Raw genomic sequence first — 17,346 nt, forward strand, 5'->3', positions numbered from 1 at the left:
TATTTATTTTTTTTTTTTTTTTACTTTTTTTACTGTAAAACCTAATAATCTCAAGATTGTTCGAAATATAAATATTATATAGATAATTAATCAAGAAATATAATTCAGACCTAAATCGAAAATAATATAAAAATTCGAATTTAAAAATTTATTGAATATTCGATGAGATAAAAAAATTATGATATGTTTTAAAAAAACTATTCTAATAGAAATAGAAATCTTGATTGATTTTGATGAACATAAAAATAGGTAAATGTTATATCTACATACAGATAAGACATCTACATAAGATATATCATTATTGGAGAGCAAGAGAAAAAATTTATTTCTCTTGCATTTGTATCATTCTAGGAACTTTTTAAGCATGAGCAGTATCTTTTTGATGTACAATAATTTGCTAATATTTCATATGTATTAATCAAAAAACATAAATTAAACATATATACATATGTATATCTTAAAAATACTTTTTTATATACTTGATTTAGATGAAAAAAGCGTGAAATGAAAAAATATTTTTTTACATTTTTGATATATTTATATATATAATAAATATATTATATGAAATTATATCATCTTTTTATTTTCTATATCATCAGTTATGAAATGTGTATGTACATATAATAAAAATTATAAAACTCAACGAAATATCCGTATTTGGTAATAAACAATATTTTAAATGAAAAATTAAATCATATTATCTTCAAAATAACTTATAGTACTTTATAGTATATTTGAATCGTTTATTTAAAATTTTTTTTATATAGTTTATAAAATATATAAAATAATACAAATGATAATTAGAAATTCTGAATCATCCATCTTGTAAAAACTTTTTTTAAAATAAAACTTGAAATTGATGATGTATATATATTTAAAATATCCTATCAAAAATAATATTCGTTCTATTCATTAATTCACGTATCATCCAATCTTTTATAACCGTCTACTCGTAAATGTAAATGTAAAAGTGACAAATATTTGTGAATGTTTTAGGAAATATGTGCATAAAAATACATCGATACTTTCGAATTTTCTTTTCACAAATCAGTTACTTAAAATACTAGTAAATGTTCATAATCCTTCACAATTATTTGCTGTTCGTTATATGCTTTACGTTTCCATCAAATTTCGTGTTAGCAAACATCGTAAATGTTTTATATAGTATAGTATATCGAATTTTACAATTTAATCGGAGTCAAATAAGCATAAATTTAATGAAATGCATGACGAATTCGTTTTGTTATTGGCAAAAAATTCTTTAATTAATTATCTATATAATATCAGTTATCAAAATTCATGATTCAAGATTCAAAAAATTAAAATGAAAAGATTTTTGATAATTTTAAAATTTATGAAAAAAATATTAAAAATAAAAGTTTTAAAAAAAGAAAGTTCATTCAGAGTTTATTCCATATTTATTGCATGTTAAGATTGTAATAAAATAGAATAAAAAAACTGAAAGCAGTAATACTTCGACTTTAGAATATAATTATGTAGAATCTATTATGCTCATAAAAAAAAAACTTTTATAAAAAGATATTGAAGATATTAAATATATATTAAAGAGAATATTACTAAATAAAATGAATACTTAGTTATCTTATTAAATTATAATTTCGTATGATAATGTAATCCATATTTTTGTTTATAATGATAAAAAATAAAAACAAAGAAAATGTTGCAATCTTTAACAATTCTGTTAATGTTAATCATTTAAAAAATTTAAATGTTTATTGAATCAATCTATAATTATAAATGAATTTAAAAATAATCTTATTTTTGAACAAAAAAGCTAAAATTAATTAAAAATTATAAAATCTTTTACTGAATAATTAAAAATTGTTTTATATTACAATTATAATAAATATATAAATCGTTTTTTATGTTTAAACTCATATTTTCTATCAATTTTAAACTTAAAATTAGTAAGTATTAAAATTAATTTTAAAAAAAGCTAAATTAAAGATAAAAAAATATGAAAAATAATTTCTTGCAAAAGAAATATTTATTATAAATATTATAATTATAAATCAATAAGAAAAACTATTTTAGAATATCGAAAAGTTATTTTGTTTATATTCATGTCTATTACATATTAATATTATTTGAAAGTGAATATATTCTAAATATTACTTTCAATCATATTTAAAATTTATATTCAAAATCTATTATGTTCAAAATTTATACTAATATTTATGTTAATACCTATTATATGTCGTCAGATATCTAACGTGTTATACTCCCCTGTTATTACTGCTTCCAATCTACATATTTTTTACGAGAAAAATTAAAATGAATATATAAAATTTGATTACACATATAAAAAAATGACTTACTTAATAAATATTAAAATTTTTCTTCTTAGTAAAAATATATTTTGTTTGAAAAAATTATAAATATAATTTTCTACTAATTAATATTAATAAATTAATATAATATATTAGTTTAATTTTATCAATTCTATATAACAAGATATCGTATTGTTATAATTTTACATCATTGATGTTATGTAATTTGATTTTGATTGATATATTTAGAATATTTTGACTTTATATTTTTAATGATGCAATGCACATGATCGTATGATCCCACTAAAAGACAAATCACACTATTTCATCAATACAATGTTGCACTATGTTGTAATTCTGTTGCATTGAAATTTAATTCATATATGTTATATTATATTATTAAATTATTAATAATTATGATAACACATCATTTATTTATATTAACTATATTAATTATAAGTTTAACTTTATGACAATTGTTAATATATTAATATATTAATAATCACACAATATTATACAAGAGAAATATAGAATTAATTCTTTCATTATAACAAAATTAAGAATTAAATTCTTTCATTTTTTTGATTTCAAATGCATTATTTTAAATTAAAATCTTTAATTTTATTTCTTGACAATCATGACTAACTCAATATTGTATATATTAGGTAAAGCAGCCTATATATTTTGTAATAACTTTCAATGCTATAAAGTTCATGTATGTGTAAATATTATATGTAGTAGAAAATGTATAGTAGATAAGTATTTTAAGAAAAATAATAGAAAAAAAAAAATGAAGAAAAATATTTTTAAAAAATTAAAAAAAAAGTTGTTTAAAAAATAATAATAAATATATAGCTTAATATCATTGATCAGAAATAATTTAATCACATCATTTGACATAAATTATTATTTATTATTATATAAAGTAACGTTAAATAATAAATTCTTTACTCTTTATGATTCTCTTACGAGCTATTTAAATAAATTTAAATTATATATTAATATACATAATATAATATATATATATATATATATATATACTTATAATATGATATATTATATATATTTTGTATTTTTTATTTTTAATATTTTTTTAATTTAAAAATTAAAACTAAAATATATACCTAAAATATATATCTCCTCCAAAAGCAAATATTAAGATAATATCTGTTCCTTTCAAGTAGAACGTAATAATTCAGTTTAATTAATTTCTATGTTTATATTATATTAACAAAAATATTTACGAAAAGAAAATTTAATTTTATTATATATAAATAGCAAAGTTTTTGTCATACAACATAAGATATATATATAATATAATATAATATAAGATATATATTCTTTATAGAACAGATTAGTAGATTTAATAATAATTATAAAATATTCTAATTTTTTCTTAGAGATTTTTCAAGATTATTTCATTTTCTATAAGTATCCTTTTAACAGAAAGTGTATGTACTTAGCAATTGTCATAAGTATTATGAAGTTAAGAGTTAAGATTTCAATTAATAATGATAATTAAAAATAATTACAAGATTAAATATTTTTAGACTGAAGTATTTTCATTGTCTATATTTTATGAATGCGATTAGATTAAATCTGTTTATAAAAAAAATTTATTTTCTTGAATACATAAAAAGATTGAGTGAAGAACAGAGATATTTTTATCTATATCGTGACATGATTAATTATTTCAATTCCTAGTCACGCATACTTTGTTATTTTTTTATTGGTAATATTTATTAAGAAACAATATCAATAGACGATACTGTAATTCAGGCAAATATCAGATAAAATTCATGACTTATATCACTGGAAATTGATAACAATTGTATTTGCTAACTAATATATGTTTCGAAATATACAAAGACACAATAAATAACTTCCTTCTCATTCTTTTGATCTAACAGATCAATTAAAATCGATTATAATGAAACATCTTGATTTAAAGAATCTTACAAAGAATATCAATGTATGAATTTTTATTAAAAACAACGATTCAGTAAACAATAATGGAAATGTAAATTTTAAAAATTTTAAAAAATATTTTGATTATGTATTCTTAGTATTTTTCTGATTTTTTGATATCTTTTGAAAAATAATATAATAATATATTTTATAATATAATATATTATATTAATTATATAATATAATATATTGTAATAATATAATCATGTATTTTTATTTTTACAATTTATCATTATTTTTTTAATTATTTTTTTATTATAAATTTTTTGTAATCTCAAAAAAATATTGCATCGTTTCAAATCATCCGAAAAAATCAACAAAATTAAGAAAGTTTTATAGTATCTTTCGATTAAATCCGTTTTTAATCTAAATAATAGATATTTAAATAAAATATATTGTAAAAATATCATTTTTTTAAGCAATTTTTTCCTTCACATATAATTTTCGATCAATTTTAATTTTCTACTTATATGTAAAAAACTTGATACTATATTATTGATACTATATAATTTTTCCTATAGTGTAACAACATATTTGTATACAATTATAAATATAACTATAAACATTGTTTTCATAAACACAACAATAATTGACAATATACAATAGATAAATTTATCAAAAAATTATCTCTTTATAAATTTTAATAAGTTTGAAACATATTATAAACATATTTTGCATGATTTTTATAAATTTATTAAATTAGTTATCCTTACAAATTTCAATGACATACATTTGAAATACATTTTCAAGAATATTTTGAACAATTTTTTTCTTATATAAAACGCAATTCTAATTTATAAGGAGCTTGCGATTCAAAGTATCTATATAAAATATAGAAATTAAATATAAAATAACCCTTCGACGAAATTACAACGATAGAAATTATAATGATAGTGATTTTAGCTTCACACTTAATCTACCATTTTTTTTGTTATATATACATTATATATATACATTATATTTACATATTTCACGAAAGATACCTTTCAAATTCAAGTAAGAAAGTAGCTTTTCGAGCTTATCTTTTATATATACTTATGACCGGACGTCATCCCATTTATATAAACAGTTGATCAATTGATTTTAGCCTATGTGTATATATGTATATAGACGAGCATATACATAAGAAGAATTTAATAATGATTTACATATATATAAGTTTTGCTGCGTACATATAAGATTATATGAAAAAAACAAGTTGCTCGAAATGATCCTTTTAACAATATATTTCAAACTCATATAAGTTAGCCATTATTTTTTCTAAATTTTTGCAATATAATATAAAAATTAAATTCCTCATCAATAAATAAATGAATCAATATATACGTAATACCAAAAATTATTATGTTGTTAAATTAATATTTATTTTACTATTTAAATTTTTATAAAATAAACTTGTATTTATACATATAGATTTTACTTCTTTAATTAATAAAAATATAAATTTACACTAAAAAAAAATATGAAACAGATTTGATGCTTTATTATTCACGTATATCTATGTATATCTATATGCTATAAATATGAAATTTATAGCAACAATTTCTTAAAAATAATGATACTTTTTTTTTACTTATTAACCAGAAATCGACGAAAATTATTATGTTACTAATGGTACTTTTTTTGTTCACGGATTTCTATAACTGGAATTCCAAATTCTTGAAAACAGGATGAGTCAATGCGTCGAGGGATTGGATCGATTCGGAGGGTGAAATACATCGAGTTCCACGAAACGTATTCTTATGAAAAATTTCGTCAGTCTTTTTAATCTATATATGTATTTAGAAGAGCAATTGTTTCCAATATAACTCCACGTGCAATATGTAATCGCGAACTATTTATTCGTGGACCATAAATAAACATTACGAATGCAAGATCGATATACATCAGATGTTAAGTCACAATTAACAATTAATTTTAATTGATTGACGTCAATATATGAATAAAAGGGAAAAAATACATTGTACAAAAAATTATATGATCAAAAAATTATACAAATTTTGTTTAATTAAACGATTGTCCATTCAATTAAATATAATGCTATTTTAACTCATTACAATCGAAATTATTTCAGTTTTTGTTTCATTTAATTTTTACATATTTTAATTATAATATTTATATATTTTTTCAATTGTAATAATTTAATGAAAATGTTGGATATTAAAAAAACTGAAAAATTACTTACTACTGTTTGTAAGAATCAATTTATTTTTATGTGTAATATCGTATATGTTATTATAAATACAATATGTAAATAATATATTTATATTTTTAAATATTCTGATTTATTTAAATTATGATTAAAATTCATATTATAGAATTATGAAATAATAAATATTATTTAACAATAAATATGATTGCATTTTAAATTGGCAAAATAAATTTAAATTCATTTATTTGTCTTTAATTAAAAATATTATTGAAAATGCAAATATATTTGAATAAAGATCGTCGTCTATCGTCCATCAAATAAGACATACTTTAATTGTTCTTAACGGTACATAAACAAAACGATTTATCGAATAACTCTGTCGATTATGTTCAATTACTAGCCAATAGCAGTAGTAAAGAGAACCGGAATAAACTCCTAACAATATAATAATAAAAGGTAATCGATTACTGTTACCAAATATTAAATAATCTCTTTTCTTCAATCAATTCAATTAATCAATGACAATGAATTCAATTAATCAATTTTCTTTAATTCAATCTCTTTTCCAATTCTCCAATCAATTTGAATAGTAAAAAAAAAAAGTGTCATATTTACTTTCAGATATTTCCTCATAAATATGTAAATAAAATTTTCACAATATTTTTAGTATTTTTCAATGAATATATTAATAAATAGATTTAATAAATCAAAAGATACACGAACGAAGAGATTCACAATTCAATGTTTTCTCCTTTTACGTCAACATGCTTGCTGATATTTCTATCGATTTGTTTACGCAATAGAATAAATTACCACGTGATCAAATATTCATTCGAAAGAATACTACCGTTTACATTCATTGTGCAAGTCTCTTAATAATCTATATATGTTATTATATATTATTCAATCGTGATTTTTTTTTTGTATTCGTTACAATAAATGCAAAATTTTAAAATCCTATATACATTTTATATGTTGAAAAATTAAAATTTCATACAAAAATAAAAATTTATTAAAAATATAATTTATATTCTTTAAATTTGCAATATAGATAGATAATGATAAAATAAAGAATTGATGCATTCAAAATGATACAAGGAAAATTAAATAAAAAGTAATGAAAATAAAAGTATTGCAAAAAATTGGGTCATTCGAGGATATGCATAATAACGATGAAGTAATATCACGTTGTCGATCGGATCGCGTTGCAATGACCACGAGCGGCGTGCATTCAACGCAGCCGCGAAATTCGTTTACGCATCTATGTCAGGTAAATAGAGGAGAAAAATAACAGTATGATGCATGCATAATAACGTTTATGAATAAAAAAAAAAAAAAAAAAAGAAAATGAAAAAAATAAAAAATCATCTATTTTAACATACTAACCTGGCCTTGCGTTCCAGTTGACCGGTTATTTCATTCCTCTTCAACACGAACGGCAACCTGTTGCTCACGACAATCATGCTCCCGTTGGAGGTGAAACTACCAGGTTCTGTAGACATTTTGATATTCTCTGATCACCTATGTCAAACCGTGTAATCCGTGGAAGAAGAAAAAAAAAGACACCGCGAATGTATAATAGCGTCGCGCGACTCCACACACGAATGTCTCTTCTCTTTCTCTTCAATTCGTGTTCTATACGCGCGGCCACCGGTTCAACAGCGCTACTCTATACGAAGTGTCGTGTATCACGTGCGATCACGTGTGCACGCGAAACTGAAGTTGAAGGAGAACCGCGTCAGTTAGTTGTTCGGTCTAAGTAGTAGTCTTTCCTCGTTGTCGAGTGCCGCGCGAGAGACAACACTTCGCCGTTCCTTGTGTTGTTTCCTTTATAGTTGGGCAGCTTAGTGTCGCGTACTCGCGGGCAGAATAGTTTCCGATGTTCCGTCTCGTCTAGTTTCGTTCGGTCTCGTTTATTTTCGCCCGATGTCTTCGCTTCTTCTCTATTTCTTTTTTTTTCAAGTAGTGCAAACGAGCGTTCTATCGTGAACCCTGATTATCTGTGCGTGGTTAAGTCACAGTGAATTAGTTCGTTCCTTTATTTTATATACACAAGGGTAATTTGAAGGGAAGAAATATAATAAAAGGAATGAATGTATACGAGAGAATAGAAATAATAAGAGAGGAAATAATGCGTGATACAAATCGATTTATTCAGGATAAAGGGATAATAGTAATGAGTGAAAGATTGAAAGAAAAAGAGAGGAAGAAAGATCTCTTAATAGATGGAAAAAAAAAAAAGAGAATAATTGATCGGTCAATGCGACTGTGCCGCGGTGTGTGGCCGAAGTAGCACTGAAGTAGTAACGCCGCGTTCCCCTTATTTGAGTTAGCTGTCGCGAGGAATTGGTCCAAAGTGCGCTCTCTCCATCCGTATCAATGACGGGGCCGCGACCTTTTAGTCATCCAACGTACATCATACGGTTGCCCGTATACCACTACAATCACAATTACCTACATCATCATCATCACTACACAGTTACCATTTCCACTGTCAAAAACAATCATTTTACCATACGTAAATATATATCATTTCCTCTTTCTTTATCCTCGCTATTCGTTCCCTCTTTTTTTCTTACTACTCTCTTTTTTCTCCCTCTCTTTTTATAACAATGTCGCGTGTCATGACAGACGATCAGGGTTATCACTCATTATCTTATAATTCTCGGATAATTCGCTAATGGGACATGTACGCTGTCGATCAGCTGGTACACATTGTATCGGTATTCGATTGTCAATACATATGCATAACAAATAAATGATTAGTAACGCATAATCGATATTATATTATATTGATTTATTGACTTTTTTCATTCTTCATCATTAATGAAATAATCCACCGTGTGCTAAACGAAATTATTTTATATCAACATAAAATAAATATCGATGGCGAATAATTTGTTTCTAAATTTGATCAATTATCTTCTGTTTTCGTCATTGTGAAGGACGAATATTTCATATTATTAATCAGTGAAAAATAAAACAACATCTCAATATATACACTATATATATATAACATGATGGCAATTTTACATCTTGGAGGTTTGAAAAAATTTAATTAATACATTTTTTATGCGTATGCTAATCCAAATAATTTATTTAATATATATACGTGAATTATAAGAAAAAAAAGTACAATAATTTTTTTCTGTTTATTTTTTAATGTTTTTTTATTCGAATAAACTATTTATTGATTTTTATATATTTGTAAGTTATTTTTTATTGATAGCAATTAATAATGAGTAATTACGTAATCAGTAAATAGAAAAACGATGAAATTTATAAAAATTAAATATGAAATTATAACAAATTAAAGAACTAAAAGATTTTCTGAAAATATATATACCCATTATCGCGTATATCTTTTGTAAGAAGTTGATTGAATTGTTTCATTGACAACGAAACATATCGTCCTAGTAAATATTTAAGGTCAGATTTGTCGAAGTTACATATTTCTCGTTTTCTCGAGATAAAGAAAGCAGAAAGACTATACATAATACACACGCTAAAAGCATATTTTGTAAAGTTTCATATTTCAAGTTCAATATTCGAAAAATTACAACTAATAATAAATAAATTGTATAATAATTCAAATAACAAAAATCTATTGATCTATTGATTTATAGAATATCTAATATTTATTTTATATTTATTTTATATTTATTTTAATATTTATTTTATCGATACAGCCATTTTAATTTTAAATATTTAGGAAAAAAGAATCCATTGACGATACGAATAAAAAAAAAATTTCATATATGATTCATAAAAATATTTGAATTCTATTTTATAAAGAAATTCATCTAATTTTAAAATTCTGATTAAATGAAAATTGTATACATAAAATATGATATATGGAAAATACACAGAGGAATTTTTTTGTCTATTAAAAATCTCTTTTAAGGAGATGAAATCAAAATTTTTAAAATTTTTTCATTTTTTTAATTTTGTAAATTTAAGCAAAATATAATTATGAAATGCAAATATTTTATACATACATTTTAAAAGTAAATTTAAATTTAATATTGATCTAAAACTTTAAAATATAAATATTTCCTCTGCTCTAAAAAGATATAATGAAAATCCTAATGACAATCCTTCATCTGCACATACAATTTCAATTCTCTAATATGAAAATTCATAATAGATAAAAAAAGTTCATACGCATATAAATTGAATACTTTGATATTTGAAATATTAATAACGTAAAATTACACAGAAAAATATTGACTTCTGCAGACTTAATTTTGTATTATTTATGAAATGATTATTATTTATGATAATTTGAATTTGAATGAATTTCTCGAAAAGTCGCTATTTATCAAGTTGTCATTATTATTTGTTCTTGTGAATAATCTATTAGGAATCAATTTTCTGTAAATAAATTTAGAAGAATTAAAGTTATTGATATCATTGTTTTGCTAATACATTATGTGAAAAATGAAAATTTTTATAAATATTTTTGTCCTTATTCTAACAACATTATAATGACAATGTTATAATTATTATAATGATTAAGTTAAATAATGTTTAAGCCATCTAATTATGAAGTATTTTTTTAATTATAAAATATAAAATCAATATGAAAATAACTGAGAATCCCACTTTCCTGCTGAAATATTGTCTTAATGTTTCTTTAAGACATAAAAGAAAAAAATGTTATCGTCACGTTATCGTCACGTGCTGATGTTAGCTAATAACAAGCTAGAGGATAACGAAGAAAATTGGCACGCGTCGCGCATGCGATATATAGTATGTTTTTTACTTTATAAAAAATTGTTTCATTGGAATCTAATGTACTTACGTTAAGAAAAGTTGTCGAGTTGCAAACAATACACAATTGATTATATATGGCCAGTTTAACCATGAAAAACTACTAAACAACGACGAATGATCGGAAATTAGATGTATTATTATTTATATTTACTTTTTTTTTAAATATATTAAAAATTTTTTGTATTTTCATTGCTTTTACAAAAAATATTTTTATTTCATTTACAGAAAATATGTTAAGCAAAATGTATAGTGATATACAGCGTATTCGAGATTAATTAAACAAATTATTTAGATTATGGAAAAAAAATCAATGATAAATAATATTGTAGCAAATAAATAATTTTTATTTTTATGCAATTATTAACAAATAAAAAAATATTTTTATTATTTAATATAATATATAATTTAAAATTAATCAATTTTTTTAAAAGATAAACTCATCAACTAGATAATAAAATAAATAAATAAATGAAATTTTATTACGATTTTTTTAAAATAAAAATATTTATGATATATCTACATGAAAAGAGAATAATATATATGTCAATATATATTATTCATCATACATATTAAATTTTTTTTATGAAATTATGAAAATATTCTCGACTTTGTATGAGATTTGCGACTGTCATGAATTTCGTGTTTGATCGTACTTCTTCGTGAAATTTCGATAAAATTCGATGAACTTCGGTAAAATTCGGCAAACAGCATGTGCGTCGAAAATAAGCGCGAAATCAGTATATTTTTTCATTACTAGGTATTATTCTATAGAATAGAATAAAAATATTGAAAAAAATTTAAATGTAATATAAACTTAAATACAAAGCATTGAAATCCTAAATTATAAATAAAATAACTTATATTTTAAAATATTAATAATATTTGAATATCAACTATAATTATTTGTTTTATGTATTTCTATAACATTATAAATAGTTTTTCAAATATAACTATTAATAATAAAAATTAACTTTTTTTAAAAAATTTTTTTTGAAAAAATTAATGACAATATATAATACTAAAATATCATATTAAGATTAAAATGTCCATTTTAAATCTGAATATTTCAAAAATTACGATTTATAGTATATAAATTAAATTAATATTAAATTATTAATTATAAAAAAAATATATCATATTTTGGAAAAAAAAAACATTTGTAAATATAAGACTCATAATTTTAATAAATAAATATATATATAGTACATATGTAGTAATATATATGTAATATAAAAAATATTCATATTCTTATGTATATATGCGATTCTATTAATATATGTTTTTATGAAGAGATCTTTTAAACAAAGTGAAATTATTTATATATTTCAATAAATGACAAAAAAAATAAGAATAGAGATTGTATATAACAAAATTTTATTTTTGTATATTTATTGCATATATTTCTATTATATATATTATTTTCGATAATGTATATACAAAGAATAGTTAATTCTTCATATATATTTTTTTATCTAACGTAAAAAACAGGTGATGTTGACTTATTGTCAATAAAATTTAACCAACAAATGGCTGACATTTTACATGAATGTTTTAATGTAGAATATGATGCAATTATTTAATGACATATAAATAAATTACAGAAAACAATTGAAAGAATGACAATTGAGAAATGTGAAATATATCTAATTCATATTATTCAGATTCATTTCAGTATATCTTTATTCAAGTTAAGACGACATGAACACCCACCTCAAAAGATAAGCTTCCTCGTTTTACTGTATATAAACAATAATATTAAATACACCAATATAATAATTATTAATAATAAGTTAATGAAAAGCTCGATGTAACTCGCGCACTCACATGTATGCCGGCAATTCTCCGATATAAGCTAGTGTTTTTGAGAAAGACGTTCTTTCGAGAAGGTACCACTGGTAACTGGTTCCTTCTTCGCGAAGTTTCGAATAGCTGAAATTTGCAGAGTAAATCGATTGTTATGGCCTGCAATACTGACCGACAACTAAATAAGAAACTGTAGAAAATTCCCTAGGAAATATTACACATTTTTGTATCTCTAGTTGAATTCTATAATAGAATTTATATTTGCAAATATTACATATTGATATTTTACATGTGAAATAAATGACAATGAAATTAAATGTGAATTAGATATATTATTTTTTAAAAGATGAATTTAGAATTTAAATATTTTTAAAGATACTTGTATAATTTATATGTACTTGCATTATACATTTTATGATATAAAAAGTAAAAAAAACAATGAGAAATATTTATCATTAATGATGACAATTATCATAAAAAAGTTATAATATACATTTGTCATAAAGACAATTTGCTTTAACTGAGATTTCAATTGGCTATCCTGTAAATATAAATATTATACAAAAAAGTATAATATATATTTTATTGTTAAAAATTAAAATTGACATATCTTTGTTTTTATTATTTACAATTACTTTTATATATGATGTATAATACATATTCAAATACGTTTAAATATTATTTTATAAATAAAATAAAATTGTATACTCATTGTGTTGTACAAATACTAAATTCAAAGTTCTGAGAGTAAACTTAAATCCTACCAATGACATTTCAGACTAATGCTGTCTGATAGCACATGTATAACCTTTTTGAATTAGATCTTGAATTAGAACGTAACAAATTATATTATATTAAATTGATTTTAGATTCTTTTTCGGAAACTAAAAACTAAATAATATTGATATTATAATTAACAAAAAATAATAACAATAATAAATTTAATATAAATTAATCTATATGCTTATTAATTTTAACGTAAAATGAACGTCATTTGCTCTATATGTAGCGAACAGTTGATACAATCAGATGATATTTTTTATACAAGATGTGGACATGTATTTCATTTGCATTGCTTAACACAATGGCTTGAAAGGTAAATAAATATTAAAAAATAACAAAACATTGATTTGAACAAAATTTTCTTGTTAGAAAATGTGAAAATTTAGCTCATAGCATGTATCAATTCAATTTTTAATTCATTTCTTTTTCATAATATATGATTATAATTTATTTTCAGATCAAAAAGTTGTCCACAATGTAGAGAAAAAGTCACACAAAGTAAAATACATAGGCTCTATTTCACATTTCCAAGTAATGAAGTAGTTGAATCTCAAGGTTCTACATTACAAGAGAAAGTGGATAACTTAAAATTTCAAATTTTGTTAAAGGAAAAAGACATTCAATATTATTCTTCAAAAAATGTTACTTTAGAAAAACAAAATGCTGGTTTAAAACAAGAGGTTCGAAAAGTAGAAAGTGAAATTAACAAAAAAAATGCAGCAATACATGCTTTGAAAGAACAAATTAATTACTTTAAAGAACAAAGTTCACACTGTGATAATTTAAAAAAAGAAATTGTTCAATTAAAAAATAAGATTGAAGATCTTAAACCGTACGTAATTATCATATATATATATATATATATATATATATATATATATATATATTTTATATTTTTATGTTTATGATGTATTTACATTTTTTGTGTATTTTAGAATACAGGTATTATTACATGCACCTATTAGTGATGTTAGTAAAATGGTTGGAAAAACTAAAGATCCCGAAACACTTACTATGTATATTTCTATTATGAAAAAGTTAGTAATATATAATATATATTATAATATATATTAGTAATATATATTTAAAACAATCTATAGCATATTCAAAAAAATTATATAATCATCGATATAATAATTTTTACAGAGAATTAATTGGAAGATTTAATAAATGTAAACAATTACGCATGAGTATTAAGAAGCTTCAAGAAAAACTTTCTAAAGTTAATATGAAAAATGATACATCATTAGAAGAACAGTCAAAACAAATGTAAGATATTTGTTAATATTTATAGATTAAAAATTTTAAATTATAATTTGAATGAATATTTTATTTTATATACATTATATATATTTTAGGGACTTTGAAGAAAAATTAGCATTTTCAGAAAGCAAAAATATGGCATTACAAAAACGGGTGGATGAATTAGAAGAGATACTTGGTATTAATGATAAATATAGTAATGACTTAGAAATTAAAAAATCAGAAAATAAGAATAATGTCTCTAAAGAAAACTTGATTGAAAGTTCATCAAAAAAAAATAATCAAAATATATCAAGTACAAGTTCTTTGTTAAGTTGCACAAAACAAAAAATTGAAAAGGTCTGAAATTAAATACGAAAAATACTTCTAAAAAAAATTAAAAGCAATAATTGATTATATTTATCTTACATTTTATTTACAGACATTTGTGTACGATATTAAACATGAACAAGAAAGAATATATAATTCTCCAATAGAAAATGATACAAGTGATTCAGAAATAGATTTTATAGATTGTAGTTCTTCTAATAATTCTCCAATAGTTTCTAAAAAATTTAAATTATCAGAAAATGACATAGAAGAAACTTTAAATAAAAATGATAATAATACATTCTCAAATTCTTCTATATTAAAAAAAAAACGAAAACAAAATATCAAAAAAAAAATATCTGATAATGAATATAGCCATGATAGTCATGTGGTTGATTTAACTTGAAGAGTTCCTGAATATGATATAATAATTTTTTTTTTTTGTATAAATGATTATTTATATTTTAAGAATATATATAATATTTTCATTGTAATTAATCTTTTGTTTTTAACAAATAAAATATTCTACTTTTATAGTTTTTTATCTTGATTTATATAATACAAAAAAATAATATTAAAATATTTTAATTCAAAATAATATTTTAAAATAATATCCTATTTTGCAATAGGAAAAGCAGTTGCAATAAATTTTAAACCATTATTTTGTAACATATATGTTTGAATATCAAATTTAATTCCCGCAAAAGATAATTTACATTTTTTATTTGGTCTTGTAAAAAAACAGAGTGTATAAAGTGCTATTTCCAATTCTGGAGTTGTTCCAATAAACATACTTGATTTTTTATATTTTCCAATATAAGTGAAATATATTTCTAAGATGATTGCTTTCTAAAAAAATTATTTTAAAATGATTTAATAAATGTTATTATATATATTTATAATTTTACTTACATTAGCAATTTTTTTATTATTAGCAAATCCAAAATAATTAATTTTATTTGATGATTCTCCATAAAAAAAGAAAATCCAATTATGGAGTCCTATAATATTTTTATGCGATTTTCTTTCTCCTATAAATACATGTTCAAATCCAGAACTATCCAGAACAGTTATTCCTTTACTTCGAGGATATAAATGAAACCATATTTGCTTCAAAATGTTTTTATGAATGTATATGTCATTTTTAAAGAAACCTTTGGATGATAAAAAATGCATGACATATAACATTATATCTGTTTTCATTAAATTGTTAATAAATTCATTTTCTTCTAGATCTTCTTCCTTTGTTACAACTTCTGATTGATAAGTATCTAATTCATAATTATTAAATAATTTTATAAGAGATTTTATTGTTAATATTGAAAAAATATTAAATGATACATTTAACAACCTATAGTTAAATAATATATATATTTAAAATTCAATTAACTTTTAAATTAAAGTTAATAATAAAATTTTTACCTCTCAGAAGCATTATCAGTAAAATTATTAAAATATATTTGGTTTTGATAATTTATGTGCACATAATTAAGTAAATTAGGAGATTTTTTAAATAATTCTTCTGATACTGTCATTAATTCCATATCATTTACTATAGACATATTTTTAATGTTATTGATATCTGTGTGTTAAATAAATATATTAAATAAAAATCATGGCTTTTCATAAAATAATTTTATTTTTAATTTAATTTTTTTAATTACCATTAATTTGATGACTTGTAAAAGAATATATATTTACAATACTTAATGTAATTAGAATGTAAATTTGAAAAATTGTAATTAACATTTTTTTAAAATAGATTTTAACTTTCAATAAGTAATAGAAATTATAGGTTATGTCGATTATTTTCCTATTTAAAAAATTTATATTGTATGTAATCCTGATATAATGTATAATGTAATTATAAATATAATGATTATGAATTAAAAAATTATTAACATTTATAAAAGTTTTTGAATTAAAATTTTGAATTAAAATAATAATTTAATAATTTTATAATATATGCTTATATAATGTATTATATAATTTTATAATATA

The 17,346-nt window shown here is 21.2% G+C and overlaps 3 protein-coding genes and 1 long non-coding RNA gene across 9 annotated transcripts in view; 2 read left to right on the forward strand and 2 right to left on the reverse strand.

The window, feature by feature from the left end:
* LOC408867 (alpha,alpha-trehalose-phosphate synthase [UDP-forming]) overlaps nt 1-13,298 on the reverse strand; it is a 55,500-nt gene extending 42,202 nt beyond the window's left edge. The window contains exons 1-3 of one of the 5 annotated variants that reach the window (XM_026441496.1): nt 13,012-13,298; nt 12,898-12,923; nt 7,798-7,903 (exon numbers count right to left, since the gene is read on the reverse strand). In XM_026441496.1, coding sequence (XP_026297281.1) covers nt 7,798-7,874 — 77 coding nt within the window. In that variant the 5' untranslated portion in view covers nt 7,875-7,903; nt 12,898-12,923; nt 13,012-13,298. Of the gene's footprint in view, nt 1-7,797; nt 8,916-12,897 lie in introns of those variants that run through there. The other 4 variants (XM_026441498.1, XM_026441497.1, XM_026441493.1 and 1 more) reach the window with 4 other exon arrangements.
* Nucleotides 8,347-9,201, forward strand: LOC113218881. The gene is made up of 2 exons (XR_003304962.1): nt 8,347-8,468; nt 9,043-9,201. It is a non-coding gene; the product is annotated as an uncharacterized LOC113218881 (long non-coding RNA).
* Nucleotides 11,711-15,824, forward strand: LOC726290 (E3 ubiquitin-protein ligase TRAIP). Its single transcript, XM_026441499.1, has 7 exons — nt 11,711-11,944; nt 14,000-14,086; nt 14,231-14,605; nt 14,709-14,810; nt 14,920-15,042; nt 15,132-15,375; nt 15,458-15,824. The coding sequence occupies exons 1-7, from the start codon at nt 11,868-11,870 to the stop codon at nt 15,749-15,751; spliced, it is 1,302 nt and encodes a 433-aa protein (XP_026297284.1). The 5' UTR covers nt 11,711-11,867; the 3' UTR covers nt 15,752-15,824.
* Nucleotides 15,825-15,923: 99 nt separating this feature from the next.
* LOC107965838 (poly(U)-specific endoribonuclease homolog) lies at nt 15,924-17,061 on the reverse strand. 2 transcript variants are annotated; one of them, XM_016917560.2, is made up of 4 exons: nt 17,010-17,061; nt 16,768-16,927; nt 16,258-16,696; nt 15,924-16,194 (listed from the first exon to the last, which is right to left on the reverse strand). In XM_016917560.2, the coding sequence occupies exons 2-4, from the start codon at nt 16,905-16,907 to the stop codon at nt 15,961-15,963; spliced, it is 813 nt and encodes a 270-aa protein (XP_016773049.1). In that variant the 5' UTR covers nt 16,908-16,927; nt 17,010-17,061; the 3' UTR covers nt 15,924-15,960. The 2 variants fall into 2 exon arrangements, with proteins under 2 accessions (XP_016773049.1, NP_001314882.1); NM_001327953.1 differs by lacking the exon at nt 17,010-17,061 and having other exon boundaries at nt 15,961-16,194; nt 16,768-16,907.
* Between the last annotated feature and the right edge of the window lie 285 nt (nt 17,062-17,346).

The sequence above is a fragment of the Apis mellifera genome, linkage group LG6, assembly GCF_003254395.2.
Source record: "Apis mellifera strain DH4 linkage group LG6, Amel_HAv3.1, whole genome shotgun sequence".
NCBI lineage: Eukaryota > Metazoa > Arthropoda > Insecta > Hymenoptera > Apidae > Apis > Apis mellifera.

Coding starts and splice junctions, on each gene's coding strand:
- LOC107965838 (XM_016917560.2), bottom strand. CDS start 16,907: ATGTCTATAGTAAATGATATGGAATTAATGACAGTATCAGAAGAATTA. Junction 16,697..16,767: donor ACTGATAATGCTTCTGAGAG/GTAAAAATTTTA, acceptor ATTTAACTATAG/GTTGTTAAATGTATCATTTA. Junction 16,195..16,257: donor ATAATAAAAAAATTGCTAAT/GTAAGTAAAATT, acceptor TAATTTTTTTAG/AAAGCAATCATCTTAGAAAT.
- LOC726290 (XM_026441499.1), top strand. CDS start 11,868: ATGAACTTCGGTAAAATTCGGCAAACAGCATGTGCGTCGAAAATAAGC. Junction 14,087..14,230: donor TTAACACAATGGCTTGAAAG/GTAAATAAATAT, acceptor ATTTATTTTCAG/ATCAAAAAGTTGTCCACAAT. Junction 14,811..14,919: donor TATATTTCTATTATGAAAAA/GTTAGTAATATA, acceptor TAATTTTTACAG/AGAATTAATTGGAAGATTTA.